This window comes from Melanotaenia boesemani, chromosome 7 (assembly GCF_017639745.1).
Source record: "Melanotaenia boesemani isolate fMelBoe1 chromosome 7, fMelBoe1.pri, whole genome shotgun sequence".
NCBI classification, from domain to species: Eukaryota; Metazoa; Chordata; class Actinopteri; order Atheriniformes; family Melanotaeniidae; genus Melanotaenia; species Melanotaenia boesemani.
The window spans coordinates 9736037-9752551 of NC_055688.1; the positions used below are offsets into that span (position 1 = coordinate 9736037).

The 16515-nt window shown below is 40.2% G+C and overlaps 1 protein-coding gene across 1 annotated transcript in view; it reads right to left on the reverse strand.

Annotated features, from left to right (window-relative positions):
• fat2 (FAT atypical cadherin 2) overlaps nt 1–16515 on the reverse strand; it is a 126080-nt gene that overhangs the window by 36858 nt on the left and 72707 nt on the right. Inside the window, exons 17-19 of the mRNA XM_041989958.1 lie at nt 3718–3929; nt 1325–1462; nt 1091–1234 (exon numbers count right to left, since the gene is read on the reverse strand). Of these exons, the coding sequence (XP_041845892.1) occupies nt 1091–1234; nt 1325–1462; nt 3718–3929 (494 nt within the window). The remainder of the gene's footprint in view (nt 1–1090; nt 1235–1324; nt 1463–3717; nt 3930–16515) is intronic.

Genomic DNA, 16515 nt, shown 5'->3' on the forward strand with positions numbered 1-16515 from the left:
TTGTACCAGGCTTTAAAACATGTTTATTTCTGCTGTGAAGTTGGTCTTTTTAACATGGGAGTCTATGGGGGTTTGCTGCGTTTTGGAGCCAGCCCCTAGCGGATGAGAGGTGAACTGCATTTTTTTGCATTACTGCATAGGCCAGGGGTGCCTAAAGTCGGTCCACGAGGGCCGCTGTCCTGCAGATTTTCCAGTGTTTCCTGCATCAACACACCTGGCTCAAATGAAACAAATCCAACAGACTATTAAGTTTTGCACAATGACTAATCAATTTGAGTCAGGTGGTTTTGGAGCAGGGACACATCAAAAACCTGCAGGATTGTGGCCCTTGAGGACTGGAGCTTGGCACGCCTGGCATAGGCTTCACATTTTACTGCCGGAGGTTGCCACTTTGTGGTCACTAATAAAACCTACAAGGAATACTCGATCCATAATAATACGTCTCAGAAACAACTACAGTGATGAGAAGATTCTGCTTGTTTAGCTCTGCAAGCTCCTGTAATAGACATGCAGTTCTGCGCATGAGAAACATGAGCGTTTCCATCTTCATCACCCTGGGAGAGGGAGAAGTGTTTTTGGACACACTCTGTCCAGTAGTAGGAGTGTGCTCACCAGTGTGTGTGAGTGAGGAAATCACTGTCCAGATAAATAACATCAAACTGTTCAGTGTTTTAAACAAAAGGATAAAAAATACAGACCCATTGTACAGGAAAGGGAACCTTAACGACTTCTATTGGTGATTTTGTGCTTTATATATTTTTGGGGGATGCTGTTGTGTTCTGTGCAGCATTGTCTACTGTGGTGATGTTTACCTTGTAAAGTTGAGGGGTTCAATTGGCAGGAAAGAATTTTCTCTAGTGGAAAATAAAGTCTAAAGTCTAAAAAAAGTTTAAAAATTAGATTAAATAAAAGTATCTTGATTTTCTAGGGGGTAGGCAGCGCAGCTCCCTAACACCATGGTAGGGAGAACACTGGATTTCATGTTCCATGCACCAGTTTTACTTTGCAGCATTTCCAGACACTACAGATGCAGTTAAAGCAACAAAAGTGCTGCCTTGCTTTTTAGCATCAGATGCTGGGGTTGTCATACCTGCAGCAGCAGCCTGTGGTTAACCTGAGAGAAGATGGGGGGGTTGTCATTGACATCAGTGACAGTGATGGTGATGAGGACTGCTGACGACAGAGGAGGGTTGCCTTCATCAGCTGCCTGCACCGTCAGAGAGTAATGAGGGATCTGTAGAAGAGGTAAAACGGAGAGATTTAAGTTTGCTATTCTACCAACTAAAAAACTGCATCTCATCTCTTTTATTTGACTGACACAGACCTCTTCTCTGTCCAGCGCCGTACGAACAGTAATTTCACCGCTGCGAGGGTGAATAGAGAACTGCTGCTGTAGATCTCCGCTCACGATGGAGTAACGCAGCAGATTATTGATGGGACCATCCTGATCAGTGGCTGTTACCTGCACGTAAAGAAAGGCAGAGGGAAAAAGAGGTGATGAACTATTCTTAAGCGTAAGCAAGAAACAGAGTATTCAGTTTAGATCCACAGATTTCTGCTGACTTTTTAAAGATTTGGAACAAACCGTGTTGTTTATGAAAATCACTGATTTGTAAGTGATTTGCTGTCTTCTTGTAAGCGGAGTGTGGAGCAAGTAAAACTCCACAAACTGCATCAAAAGACCTACGTTTGTCCACCAAATTCTTAGAAAAAGATTCAACAGTCTTTAAGCCTGGATGACAAATAGCTTGAGTTCTCCAGCTGAATGCTTTTAATCGACCTCCTGTTTAACCTTTATTTGGCACAAAGAGCATCTACAGCAGTCAGGGCGGAATCTGACTAAAGGAAAATTTATCACATGAATACACAAGCAGCACATTCCTTAAATAAAATACACAATCACTTATAAACAGCTCTAGATCTTTGTGTTTTTATGATGTGGCGGTGACCAGATTCATTTATCAATTCACATACTCAGCTTTTTTTTTTCCTGCATACATATATATATATATATATATATATATATATATATATATGTGTGTGTCTCTGCGATGCATCACTCCTTTAAGATTAATTGTATAAGTAAACTTTTGTTCTATTGGTATTATTATTAAAGCAGTGACCTTGATACCTCACCCTAACTGTGATCCTTTTCTAACCTTAACTCTGATACTTCTTTAAGCTGAATCGCTGTTATATTAGGAAACGGTATTAATGAGCTGCTTTAACTTTTTCTTTTGGTTTGGCCAACAGTAGACTCAGATGTGATTATAATATTAACTTTTGTATTGTCCTGATTTGACTTCCATTCAGCTAAACAGTTCATCGGCTTTGTTTTCCACCAGATGATTTAAGTCCTCCTTTGCTTTAACAACAGTTAAGAGGTTTTCTTGCTCATTTGCTATTTTCTGTCGATCTTAACACAGAGATACACATTTCATCTAATAATATTTCATTATTAATTATGAAAATAAGCTTTTGTCCTTTAAGAAAAGGTAATAAAAGATACTACAACCCATCAAACATCATTCTCTTCCTCATTATCTCCATGGACTGAACAACAATAAAATTCACCATTTTTCTTTCCTTAAATATGAAAGATGGCATTTTTAATGTAAAACAGTGAGGAAGCAGAGATGGGGCCAGACGGCGGGCAGAGAGAAATGTCAGATGTAAAGCTGTGTGATTCCAGGCTCATCAGCCAGCTGTGGCGTGACCGCCAGCGGAGCCACTGAGCTGTGTTATTGCCGTGTTATCTGCTGCTGGCCTGACATGACAACTGACATGTTGTCAAATAAACGTGTGTGTATTTAATCAGATTTTCACGCAAGATCATCTCATGCCATCATGCTGTTATTGTACGTGTGATGTTATCATTCTAACTTGTTGCATGAGTTGAAATCTTCATATTTGTGTGTAATCTCATTTTCTTAGTCCAGCTGTCACACGCTGTCATAATAATGTGTGTGTGTGTGGATTTGTTGAGGGAAGGTCTGAGTGCATGTTCCTGCATAAAAATGAAACATTAGCGGGTCACACCTTTGATATCTGTGCTGGTACAAGTCATTTATGTGTGAACACGTGTGTGTTGGAGCTTGAAAGCAGGACAGAAAATTCTGCTTTGCATCAACATTTAACTGTTTCAACTCCACTGAAGAGCTTCAGTCAGGACTCGTGGGTCTGAAAAGTCACAGGAAAACTTAACCAACGATCTCCTTCCAGCTTCAGATAAAAGCCTGCTGTCTATCCTGGTCCTGCTGGATGTCATTGATGCCACTGATCACAAAACTGAACATTACTGGGAATAAAACAACTGCATTAGGCTGGTTTAAACCGTATTTATCAGATGGACTCCAGCTTGTTTCATGTAAACGATGAGCCTTTCTCACACACCACAGTAAATTTAAATTGGATTCTATAACAAAACCTTGAAATGATTTTGTCTTGAATAGGCACTAAATAAATATAGCCGAGTTGAATCAACTCCTGTGTTCTGCATGTATTTGTGTAACTTCATTATAAAATGATTTCTTCACAGTGACCTTCAATTCTTCAGTGAGATGCTCCATCTTGTGTTCAGTTACACAACCTAAACTTTTAACACTGAAAAACAAATTATTTTCTGCATAAACATAACCTTGTCCCTTAATTTAGTAAATTATTTAGAATCTACACTTGCATTGTAGATGCTGGTGCTCCTCTCTGTACGGCTCTTACCTTCATCACCAGGCTTCCGGGCGTCAGATCCTCTGATATCTCTGCACTGTAGTCGCCCTGTCCAAACACCGGCGGGTTGTCATTCACGTCTGTCACGTTGATGATCACCGTGGTGATGTCGGTGAGGGATGACTTGCCTCGGCTTCCCTCCACAGACAGGTAATACTCCCGAGAAACTTCAAAATCCAGTGGGGCCATAAGGGTCAGAAGACCTAAGAGACAAGGAAAAGAACAAGTCTTAGAGGAGTAGTTTTGGTTGGTCAACATAAGTAGTACAAGAATCTCCCGTCTGACACGGTGTTTGAATGTTAGTGTGCTCATGCGGTGGTTGGTGTTTCTACATTTGATGGGGTGGATCAAGTGCTTGAATTGTTAAGAACTTGTTACAGAAGTCAGCAACACAGAAACACGGACTTAGTTTAACGTGCAACCGTGCTGGTGGCTCTGACGATGGAGAATGAAGATGTTAAGATGTGGGCAGAAACTGAGGGCATTCGGTCTGGAAACGACATGATTGATAAATGTGAACCAAGAGAAATTAAATAAATATTTAGCCTAGAGCAGCTTGGCTCCCTTGAAAAGCAGACGAGCTCTGATAAAAGCATCCAGGTGACACACTATGGGAGAGCCAGTCCACTCTCAGGGTATATCTGAATTTCCATAAGGTTCCTGATGTTTCCTAAAAAGAATAGCGATGATTTATCAGTTATGTAAGTTTACTTACATACATTAGATAAAGAACATTTTCGGAACAACTGATTATTTCAGTTTATTTCATGGCCATGAACAGCTGCATTATTAGTTTCTTGTGCACCCGAGCCACCCGCACAGCAGCCACTTCATATGCTGCTTTGTGGTTGTTAACAGAACTTTTCGTCTCCATATGAGATGCTTATGATTGAATTAGCTTCATACAGCAGTAGCAGAATATTTTTGGCAGTGTGGATGTTTTTGAATGAGCTACCGTGCACTAATATATATGCACAAGCACATGGCGGGCAAAGCCCCAAATATAAGCCCCTGTGTAATTGGAGCCCTGGCTGAAATAACAACCATCAGTCTCTGGTATCGACTGTCAGAACGTTGACCCCAAAATTAACTCGAAGTGTCGTGCATGCACAGCTGATGCACAGCATCTCAAAAGGAACAAGACCAGAAATCTCCAGAACTCTTTTTTTTTTCTTGTCCTCAAACATTGTCTGAGTTCATTGTGGATTCTGTGATGGTGATTTTAAAGGCCCTGCTGCAGCAAACCAGGCCCGGACCATGACAGCTGCATCTTTACCCTGATTTTAAAACCTGATGTTTGCTCACAAATCACAGAGAAGTTTCAGCCCAGAATACATCTGTATTATGTTCAGAGGGTATAAACCTACTACAGTCCAGACTAAACAGAGAGAAGCAGGTTTATTTTACCATTTTAAATGTTTTTACATTTTATGATTTATGCACTACTTTTTAATTAGGGTCTTATTATGATTTTAATAGTTTCTGTTTCTCTTTACATGTTCTAAAGCACATTGAACTGATTTTATGTATGACATGCTCTATATAAATATACATGCCTTGCTCTCTGAAAAGCTTTAGTCTTCGTCCTGTTTTAATTATTTTTTTTTGTTTTGTTTTTACAGCAAATATCTCGTAATTTTAATGTCTTTTGATTGCCAATCACTTCTTTCTGAAGGTCTCAGATCCCTTTGGATCTCACCATGGTGTTACTAAACTGAAGAGAAAAACTAAAGTTTGTGGCTTAAATGAGGCAGACTCCTTAAAATGCCCAGTAGCAAGAATCTAATTATCCAATTACCCAATGCAGTGCATGATAGGTTAATTGATGACTCTAAATTCTCCCTCAGGGTGTGTGCAAGTGTGAATGGTTGTTTGTCCCCTATGTGTTGGCCTTGCGATGGACTGGTGACCTGTCCAGGGTGTACCCTACCTCTCACCTGTTTATATATATATATATATATGTGTGTGTGTGTGTATACAAATAATTTCAAGTAAATCTTTCTAATTGCTTTTATTTCTCAGTATTATTTAAAATGAGAATCAAACATCGACATGATGACGTGCTAGCAGACAGGTTGATGTGATGTGCCGTCCTAATGTAAAGCACCACATTTACCACAACTTTAAAAGGTCTCAGTGACACAGATCTTTATTCACACCTTATCCTACAAGTTTCCTTCCTGCTTCTCAGCTACAAATTTTTTACATTCATGTCATCAACCCCCTCCTCCTCTATGAAAGCTACTATTTTACCGCTCTGCTTGAACGCCCATGATACTGGAATGCAGTCAACATTACATACAGTGACAGACATTAGTGTCTTTAAATGGATGCTCTTGTGGCGAGGGGGGGGTGCTTTGGATGATAATATCCACCATAAATCAAACACATCATGTGTGTGGAATCATGTGACATGTCTTGTAAACTCTTACTTTTATCAGCTCGTGAGTTTAACCTTTCAGGTGCGATAAATCTCTCCACAGCTGGCTGCTGTCTTGATGTGTTAGCTGTCATCCACATGTGAAGCCTACTCTCAATTTATGGCAGCAATAAAAGATGTGTCAGAGTCAGAGGGATGCTCTGTGTCAAGTCCTCCCCCCCCTAAAGTCCTCCCTTCAGCTCAGATGTTTAGATAAACCTGGTAAACCTGTGGAGCTTTAACAGATAGACCTCATCACCTCCTGCTCGGTCCTCTGTTCATGTCTTCAGTGGAGCTTTGTTAGACTGTTTGCTTTCCTCTCATTATTAACGATGTCTCCATGTTGGATGACAAAGAAAATACACAATTTTTTTCTTTAGCAGACAAAGAATGAAGAAAGGAGCACTTTGGAAATCATTATTTAGTTGTCAGCTAGTGTATAAACAGTAATTTTAAGCTAATTTTTTTAAGTTAATGTGTCTTTACTACAGCTGCTCACACATGCTGCCTTCATCATCTGAATCATCTGTAATGCTCATTTTGTAGGATTTTATAGATTATTGGTGAAATAGTTCAATCCACAGATTGATTTTTAATATAGTTGCATTTTGTGGTTTGATTTAACAGGAGAAAGAGCACTAATTGTCAACAACCTAAACTTTTCTCTGAACCTTTTAAGTGAACAGATGGTGCCAGACTGTGCAGAAATGGCCTTTTGTCGAGACTAGGCCCAGTCTGTCTGCATTAAAACCTCTTTAATTTAGTTTTGCTTTACTTTATCAAGAGCTGGGTGTTGCAGTTTAGTGGTTAAGGAGCTACAAATGCATCTCTCCAGAGATTTTCATACTCATCCTAAAATTGTTTGCTTTCAGAGAGCCTTAAACTTTTTCCATCTGTGCTTTGTGTCATCTTCATTTAGTCTTCACCAGCAACACACATACTTATTTACAAATCTTAACAAATCTCACAAGTCTTCCCTTTACTATGACTCGATTTAAACAGACCTTGTGGTTTCATTATTGGTATGCAACTTTTGAACAAAGGCCTAAAAAGAATGGGCACAGGGCTCTAATGTTTAGTCAAAGATTGTTCATCCACCACTAAAACAATCATCAGCGCTTGCTTTGCACGGCTAACACAAGGGCTGCACGATATCAGGAAAACATGCGATATGAGATAAAGGTAACCATGGTTTGATAATCACTGAAATTAAAAAGGCATGGATTAATTTGTTAAACATCACAACTCCAACTGTGGGAAGCATCCTATTTTTAAGTTAATGGAAACTGGAAAGCAAATAACTTTGAGGAGTTGATTTGTTAGATATGCCAGTGTGACTAATGGTTTTTTTTTTTAACTTGTCCTGTCCAGCATCATAGCAAGCAAAATGATAATCTGGTTGCTGTATCGTGCTGAACAAATTTGCTCTACCAAGGGGAGGCCTATGGGTAAGGCTCCTCTTGATAATGTGATTAATTTATTTATTTATTTACTTTGAATCACGGAATCTATGTAATCTTGCTGGACCTGACCGGAGGGGACAGAAAAAGATGGAAAATAGCAAAAAGAGCAAAAGGGAAAGAAGAAAGGAGACAAAAAGATCACAGACAGAAGGCAACTACAACCTTCAATCCACACCATCACCAGACAACAAACTGTTACACCTGTACATGAACACACCAGAAAATTTCCTACAACTTTTACAAAAGCAGAAACACACACACAGAAAAAACAGGGCTGCTAGCTAGTCATTAAGAGTGTTTAAATAATAACCAAATCAAAAAGACATAACAGCGACCAGATACTAACTCACAGAAAAAAAAAAAAAAAAAAAGTATTAAAACCCACTAGACAACTCAGTGACTGTGTCAGCATGCAGAGCATGAGAAACAAGGAGTGATCAGTGATGAAGAGTGGTGAGTGAGATCATGCAAATGTGACCACGCCTCCACAGAGGCCAGAGGCAGACCAGGGCCATAGGCCTGGGCCCTCAGCAGCAGACCTGGAGCACCAACCCAAGCCACCCCACCACGAAGACGACTCCAGCCCCACCCGAAGGGTGGCAGAGGAGAGCCCCAGCAAGAGCCCCCCACGGTTCGTGGGCACAGTCCCAGTGGGCCAAGATCAGCAGCCGCCGGCCCCACCAGGGACCGGCCACCCAGGGCAGCCCAAGCAAAGGGTCCAGGGCCCCAGGAGCCCAGAGGCGGCCGCCCCACCCCCGAGAGGCAGAGGACCCGCAACATGCCTAGGAAGACCAGGCCCCCCCAGACAGCCACCCGGTGTAGGCCAGCACACACCCTGATGTCACAGCCACACACCCCGGGAACCAGGGTGCTATCTGCCCCCTCCCCCCACCTACTCCAATCTGCACCCCATATAACCCCACACTCACACCCTCCCCCCTCCCCTGCGCCGTACCCACAAGCATTCACCACCACACAGTCACTCCACACAACCCACCCACCATGCCCCGTGGGGGACACCCCAGGCGGACCAGAGGACAGCGAGCCCCAAGCAACCCCCCCCCCCCCGGCCGCCACCAGCCACAAACAGGGGGAACTGGGGTGTGAGAGGTCCCCAATACCCTCTCCGAGACACCAAAACACCAACACAAGAGGGAAGCAAACTTCCCTTTGGATGATGAGCCTCTAGCCTCTAGCGGCATTAGGCACCCCCCAGGGCAAGACAGGCCAGGAGAGGCCGCCCCCCACGACCGGGCCATTCAGGGACCACAGCCAGTGAGCTGTCACCAACTCCAGAAAGTACCCACCCTCCCACACCCCTAACGGGGAATGAGAGGATGGGGACAGCGGCAGACCCACTGCCCACCACCCCCAGGCCCGCCCAGCCCCCCCCCCCCCCGGCCAAACGAGTACACTTAACCCCCCCCCAACCACACATAGAAACACATGCACGCACCTATTTGCTTGCACACTCCCGCTCATCCTAACTCATATGCTAGTGTGACTAATGTACAGATCCATCGTCACTTCTTTGTAAGTTGAATATTTATGGACTTTTTTTTAGAGTTATAGGCCTTTTTTTAATTGTTAATTTAATTTAAAATGTATTAATTATTAATTGTTAATGTTTATGTGACAGTTAGCTGTAATTTAATGTTCACTAAAATGCAATAAAAAACAAATAAATTTAATTTAGTTACTAATAACTTCATATCATTTATCAACAATAATCCAGTACTATACTTTGAGGAAGAAGATCAACACATTTTAGTCCTTAATGAAGACCAGAAATACTAACAAAATGAAAAGTCATAATTACTTGCAGCTGACTGTGTCAGCTGCTGAAGTACTGTAAGCTATCACTCCTGGTGGAAACCAGATTTAAACCACAGATGTCGACAAACAAAATCTGAGCATGTAGTTTTTTAATGAGCTCACAGAAACAAGTGTTCATAGGTTCCATTGTTCGGGGATGGGGCGCCAACTGTAAAGGTTGTTACCTTGTCCTGTTTGTTACACTGAACAGGTCTGAAGAGACAAAATATCTCTTAGTGAGCTTATTATCCCACACAGAGCCTGAGCTATCTGCCCGCTGCAGCTCATCATATCCAGCAGAGTTAGAGTGTGTGGGTGAGACGTGCTCCCTGTTTTCCTAGGCTGCCAGCCAGTCTGCTGAACCACATTTCATTACGATAAAACAAAAACAGGATCCAACATAAACAACCATCTACCATTCCCTTCAAACTGAACACCTCCAGGTTTCACCAAGTAAATTATTTGCACCTCGTACACAGCGCAGGTCTCACTTTATCGATTTTCCTGAGATCACAGAGATTTCTGCAGCTGGTTCGAGTCAGAGAAATCCACCCGTTATTTATTCATTTGTTTTTTTCTATCAATTGTTGAGTTTTTTTTTTTACACTTTCCTAGTTTGAGAAAGCTGAGTGGAAACCAATTTTCTCTTGTTATCGATGCTCCACATCTCATTCACTCTCTTCTGTGCATTCTCACCAGGCTGACTCATCCACTTTATCATTTCATCAACATAAAGCTTAATGAGGCTCATTTATACACTTGATATGGTTACACAATAACTGTAGGTCGAGTGCATTGTGTAAGAGCGGTGAGTTTAGCTGATAAAACAGAACAAACTACTTTACATTCACATCCCAGGGGTGTCATATCTGACTCATTTATAAGCCTCAGATCAAAATGATGTGGAAGAGAAGCATGCACACCAAAAATCCCTGCTTCAAAGACAAACTTAAAACAGCTTTGTTATTTCTAATCGGAGTGGACACTGAGTTGTAAAGTGGTATGGTTAGTGTTTTATAGGAAGAATAAATTATTCTGTACAAGAGTTTGTCTCAGTGAGAAAACATAACAATTTAAATTCTTATTGACTCCGCAAGGACACACTGATGCACTAAATACCTTTTATACTGATATAAAACAGATTTGCATAACAGGCCACATAAAGTTTTATCTGAACTGATGAACAGCACTGAACTGTAGTGTTTTCCTGTTCACTGTTCCTGAAAACAAACTATGTAAATCCAAAGTCAGAGACTTTCACTGACATAAAAAAAGAAACATCAAAGACATGTTTGTTCTTGCCAAAGTTAAATTACGTGTGCTGTTTCTGGAGCTGACAATAGTTTCCTTAAAGCAACACGACACTGACTTTAAATCGCTGAGCTTCTCACTTGTTTTGATGACATATTGACATTCATTAAGCACATTCCTGGGGCAGTTGTTGCCCTGCAGCGTCCTGAGGCAGAGAAACCACACTTCACAACTTGTTTTCCAGCATGGAGCATCAATTTAAAGCAGCATCGTGCTTTAAAGCACCAAGCCTGAACTTCTGGTTTGATCTTTGTCCTTTTACCCTAAAAAGAAGTCTTTACTATTATAGATGATAAAGCAAAATAATTGTAATGTGAATGATTAAAGGTGAAGTGGTTGGCAGATATAGTTAAGAATAACTTTTTGACTAATATTAACATTGTATGTGAAACACAAGGCATGAAACATGAAAAATGTCTGTATTAGAAATCCATCAATATTTCATCAAAAGGAAATGAAATTGCAGACACCCTGTCAGAGGTCTGAGATGTCATTTTTATCTCAATCATGAAAACTTTCACAAACTAGAAGCACTCAGAGAGCGCAGACCTCCGCCAAGCCACTGGGTCACTGGCCTGATTCTGGGCATTATCTGATGTGATAGAAGCTCTAATGGCAAAATGATCCCTATCTCCCCCTAGTAAAGAATTCTTAAAAACATTCCTGGATCCAGCTCCTCATACTACAACAGGACCAAGATAGGAGTAGACATACTGGACGAGAAACTATACAGTTAGCTAGCAGGAATAAGTGTGAGTAGACATGTTAAATACTTCATATTGTAATTTGTTAACAAAATAAAAATGTATACTCGAGCACATTGATGGGCGTTAGAGCAGAATTCATCCTACTTTCTGTTTTAGGGAGCAAGAAAACAAAGAACAGACATGAGAAATGATGAATAAGAAGAAAACTATTTCTAGTTAGAAACCATGTATCTGTGTCTGCTGCTGCTCTTCTCTTCTATGTTATCTCAACCAGGTTTAACTAAAGAACACATAACACATTTTAAATCAAAAGTATTCAACTATCAGCCCACAACCAAAAACAAACTGATAAAGAAAATCAGAAATTTGCTGACTCACTGTTAATGGTGATGAATGATGGTTTTTTTAATTTCAATAAGATGATTTAGTTAATTAAAACAGTAATAAGACACTTTTTAAAATTAAAAGGTACTAAAACAGCTGTTTTATTGGCGTGTTTTCATCACTTCATCATAACTTTGTAAACAGCTAGCGTGTTTAAAGCTAACTGTTAGCGTGCTCCCTGCTAATTTAGTATGGATCATGCTTACTGGTTTAACTGGTCTCTTTACTCATAACAGAACATCAGTGATATGAAAGCAGTGCAGCTTTCCACAGCTTCAACCATCATCATCATCATCATCCACAGCAGCTGATGAAGGGCCTGCTGCCGTCGAACTGTCAATCATTTTAGGAACTTCGCTGGAGTTTTTTTTTTTTTTTTAACTGTATAGTTTCTCTGTGCCTTTCTCTCTCTTTCCACTCGTCGGGCCTGACTCATTGCTGCTTCCACAGAGTTTAAAGTAATTTTTATGCTGCGTCGGCAGGGTGTCGAAATGACCCCCTCTGGTGGTTCTAGGGGTAAGGAAATGTTAGGACTTCTAGTGTTAAAAAAATTCCTGAATCCAGGCAGTGATCCGGATCGTCCCCAAAATATAATTAGTTTTTCATTATTCCATTTCACATATTTCCTGAATATTTAATCAAAATCCGTCCATTACTTTTTGAGTTATGTTACTAACAGACAGTCGATGAAAACATAACCTCTGCCCTGGTGGAGGGAAAAATAATTAGAAACGCTTCAAGATTCAGATTTAGGGATTCTGTGGCGTGCAGCATTTTGGACCATCTGACAGGCAGCTTCAGTGTTATCAACCGTCTCTGATGCTTCCATAGAAATTCCTCTGTGCTGCAGCTGTTTGTGCAGGTACAGTAATTATGCTAATGTGTGAGATTCATTGTGGCGGTGACAGCTGAAATCCTGCACAGTGAGTCTTGGATATAAACATACAGCTGCTTGTGTTGCCTGCTGCCAGGTTTCCATCAGCAAAGCTTTTTTTCTGGGTTTTGTGTTTTGCTCTCAGCAGTCTGAGCTCATCCTGCACAGCGTGGAGTGGCTTCCCAGAGAGAAGGAATTGGATGAGCGTTGTTTGTCACTGTCAGCTTGAGGCCCTCTGGTTTCTGCTTGTTTCATTGTGAACAACAACACAAAGTCAAGTGCATGTTTTGAAAACCTTGTGAAATCTTCTAAATGCTACAAAAGGTTTAATTTGATTTCAGCTATAAAAAATAAAACATAAAAATGGTTTTTTGAGCTTTAACTGCACCACTGTGTCCTCAGACAGACATGTGAGACAAAATATGCATTTTGTGTTTTCTAAACAGCAAACAGAATTTAGAAAAGCTGAACGGGCCGTTGCACGCCATGCCGCCTGTGGTGATGTGTTGGTGTCTGCTTAGAGATCTTGGTGTGATTTTGGACTCTGATCTAAATCTTAACAGCTACATTATACAAGTAACCAAACAAGTCTTTTACCACTTAAAGAATATCTGTAGAATGAGGAGAATGATGGCTCAGTGTCAGTTAGAAGAACTTATTCATGCACTTGTTTTCAGTAGTCTTGACTACTGTAATGGGGATTTTTAGGGTCTCTAAAAAATAACAAATACACCTGCAACTAATCCAGATTGCTGCTGCTCGTGTCCTAACAAAGACCTAAAAAAAGGAACATAACACTCTGGTTCTCAGATCTTTATACTGCACCCTGTGTGCCACAAAAAAAACACAATTCTGACTCCTTGTTTGTATGAAAATGTGTCCACAATTGTCCACAGCTGTCTGCTGCCTCCTGCCTTTAAGTCAAATCATGCTGCATTCACTGCACTTCAGAATCTGGAAGTTTAAAGGCTTCTGCTTCTGTTAACTTGTGAAAGAAATGAGCTAACAGTGATCTGCTGGTAGTTTTAATGTTTTATATTTAGACAATTACATCTAACTTTGAAGCATCATTGTCTGATTTGTTTTTTCTGCTTTTGAATGCCTACCATTAATAAAAATAATAAGTTTAAGTGTAAAGAAGCAGCAGTTCTTTAAGCCTAGAACAAATAGTAATAGACTGACAGTGACGTCCAGGTTTATGGAGCACATATTTGACAGGCGAAGTACTGCGAGAGTTTTGATTGACGTATTTAGCTCCCTACCAGCACCTACGTTACTTCAACCCTATTTGTGGCGCAGCACTGGACCAGCTCAGCCCATGGCTCAGAGCGATGGGTAAGATCTGTGTAGGATGTAGGTAGAGGAAATAAATATGTGAGAATAAAAATGGATTTGTAATGAGTGGAAGTTTGAGCTTGGTTTGCTGTTTGGTGCCAGTTTTGTATCTTCAAGCTGTTGAATGAATCTCCAATAAGATCAAATGACCCAGAGCCCAAACTGGGCCTCAGTCTCTCCGCCTCCTACTGGTCGAGGCAGATGGCCACCTTTCCTGGATCTGGTTCTGCTGGAGGTTTTCCTTCCTGTTAAAAGGAAGTTTTTTTTCCCACTCTACTGTTGCCCGCCATCATGTGCATGTGGAGTATAGAGGGCTTTATGAAACCGAGCATTTGATGCAATATTTTGCCCTACTTAGCTGGATAATTATTTTTCATGAATTGGTTTATTTAAACATTATAAATTGGACTAATGTCCATCACATAATGGATTTGTTTTAACTGAATTAGACTCGGATGACAATGAATTGGATTGAATAGGACTGTTTGTAAAAGTGACTTGAGATGACTTAAAGCTGAATTGATGATGCTTGTCTTGGTTGTTCTATAAAATAATTAAACTACAGTAAATGACCGTTTTAAATACAAGATCGAGGACTTTTCTTGTAAATGATGAGTTGCAGATTAACACCTTGTGTCTTTATTTATCCAAAGCGTTCTAGTTTTCTTTGTAAAGCTCTTAATGAATGCTGTTTAACAGTTTTCCAGTGTGTTTTGAATAAGCATCACTCTGTGTCATCTTCATCGCTCAGCTTACACTTCACTCTCAGCCAGAGAGAGATTTGTGGACCATCGAACGCTTCACTGTGAATCACCGACTCGTCATGCTGCTGTGATGGTGAAGCACCGTCCATCTGCTTCCTCCAGTAAGGTATGATAAACTGCTGTGTCAAGAACATAAAAAACACCCCGTTCCTGGGCAAAGTTTGATTTACTCTTTACAACTACATCCTTACCAGCATCCTTGGAGATATTTGTTGATGATGCAGAGAATCAATCATTTATCTTCTGAGTCATTCTGAGGACATTAAAAAGTCAAACTCATTATGTAGTGTATAAATTATGCAGTGTGATCTCAACAAGCTGGTGAGTCGGTCTCTTCATCATGTAGTGGACAAAACCAGAAGGATAGAAATAAACTTTTACAAAAAGAAACAGAGCTGGACTGAAGGCGGATGTCAGTGTGGATCATACAGGTCACAGCAATCCTCACACATCATCTTTACCAGTTACACATCCATTCACCGAGGGGAAAATTACATTATTCTGGTCACAATCCCTTAATCCAAACTCTAAATATGAAATCAAGTGATGTATTTGAGTTCAAACTTAATTCTCTGGTTTGAACTGTGTGATACATACAAAAAATAACTGACCAGTGGGAACTACAGAGACAGCAGATGGATAAAAATCAGGAGGAAATGTTGTGAAGTCAAAAGTCTGATGCACAAAAGTCAAAAATCTGGAAAGGTGTACTTTTATTTCAGGACAATACATTTGTCTTGTTTTTGCCAGATTTCTTCCTCTCAATGCTTGATTAGTTTCCAAACTAAGCAACACTAATTCCTTTTTCCCAACCTGAAGTGATTACAGTTATTATTCATCCCAAACAAACCTTCTTCAAAGTTTCCTCACTTTTAACCAGCTTAGTTTTTATGTTGTAGCTGAATTCAGTTTAAGACTGTGATAAACCTACACTCACTTCTCCACTTACAGAGAAAACTCAACATATAATTCTCAAATCTAAGGACGGGTGTTGGATTAGTTTCAGAAGCAAAATTCTGAAATATAATAAAAAAAATATATTTTTTCTCTACAAACATTTTTAATTGAGCTTGTTTACTTTCTGAACTCAACATGTTAGCGTTTGTCTGAAATCTATCAAAGATAATCAAATTAAGCAGCTATTTCATTAGTGAGTTTGGAACATTCAGCATTTCCCTGTGAAGGTCACCAGGGACCAGAGGTGGTTGTATATTAATGAAGGTATGATACTTATTCATTTGATTACACAGCTAATTATTTTAAACCTGACACGCAGCATCCAGCTGCCCTGCAGGGAAATCTGATTACAACCTTTATTAAATTGTTTTCATGTTTCCTGCTTTGTGCTTTGAAGTTTTGCATCAACTTAGCTGCTTCAGACAGAAACTTGTTTCTTCTTTATGTCTCTAAAGCTCAGAGATCGTTTTCAAATTTGAGCTCTGATTCATAAATCTTTAGATTTTCTATGTTTTTAAAGGGAGACGATGACTTTCTGCCAGATTATCTGGATGTAAATCTTCGGCAAATCAGCTCCTCAGCAAACATCAGCTCATTGCTTTTGGATTTTTAGCATAAAAATCTACAAACGGACTAAATCATTTTAATATCAAGCAACAATGCAACTGAAGAAAATGAAGCAAGTAAAGCTAGTGAGACCAGATCTGAGCTTTAATTCTGTTGATTGTTTCTTTACTTTTGTTTTTAAGGAAATCTTTTT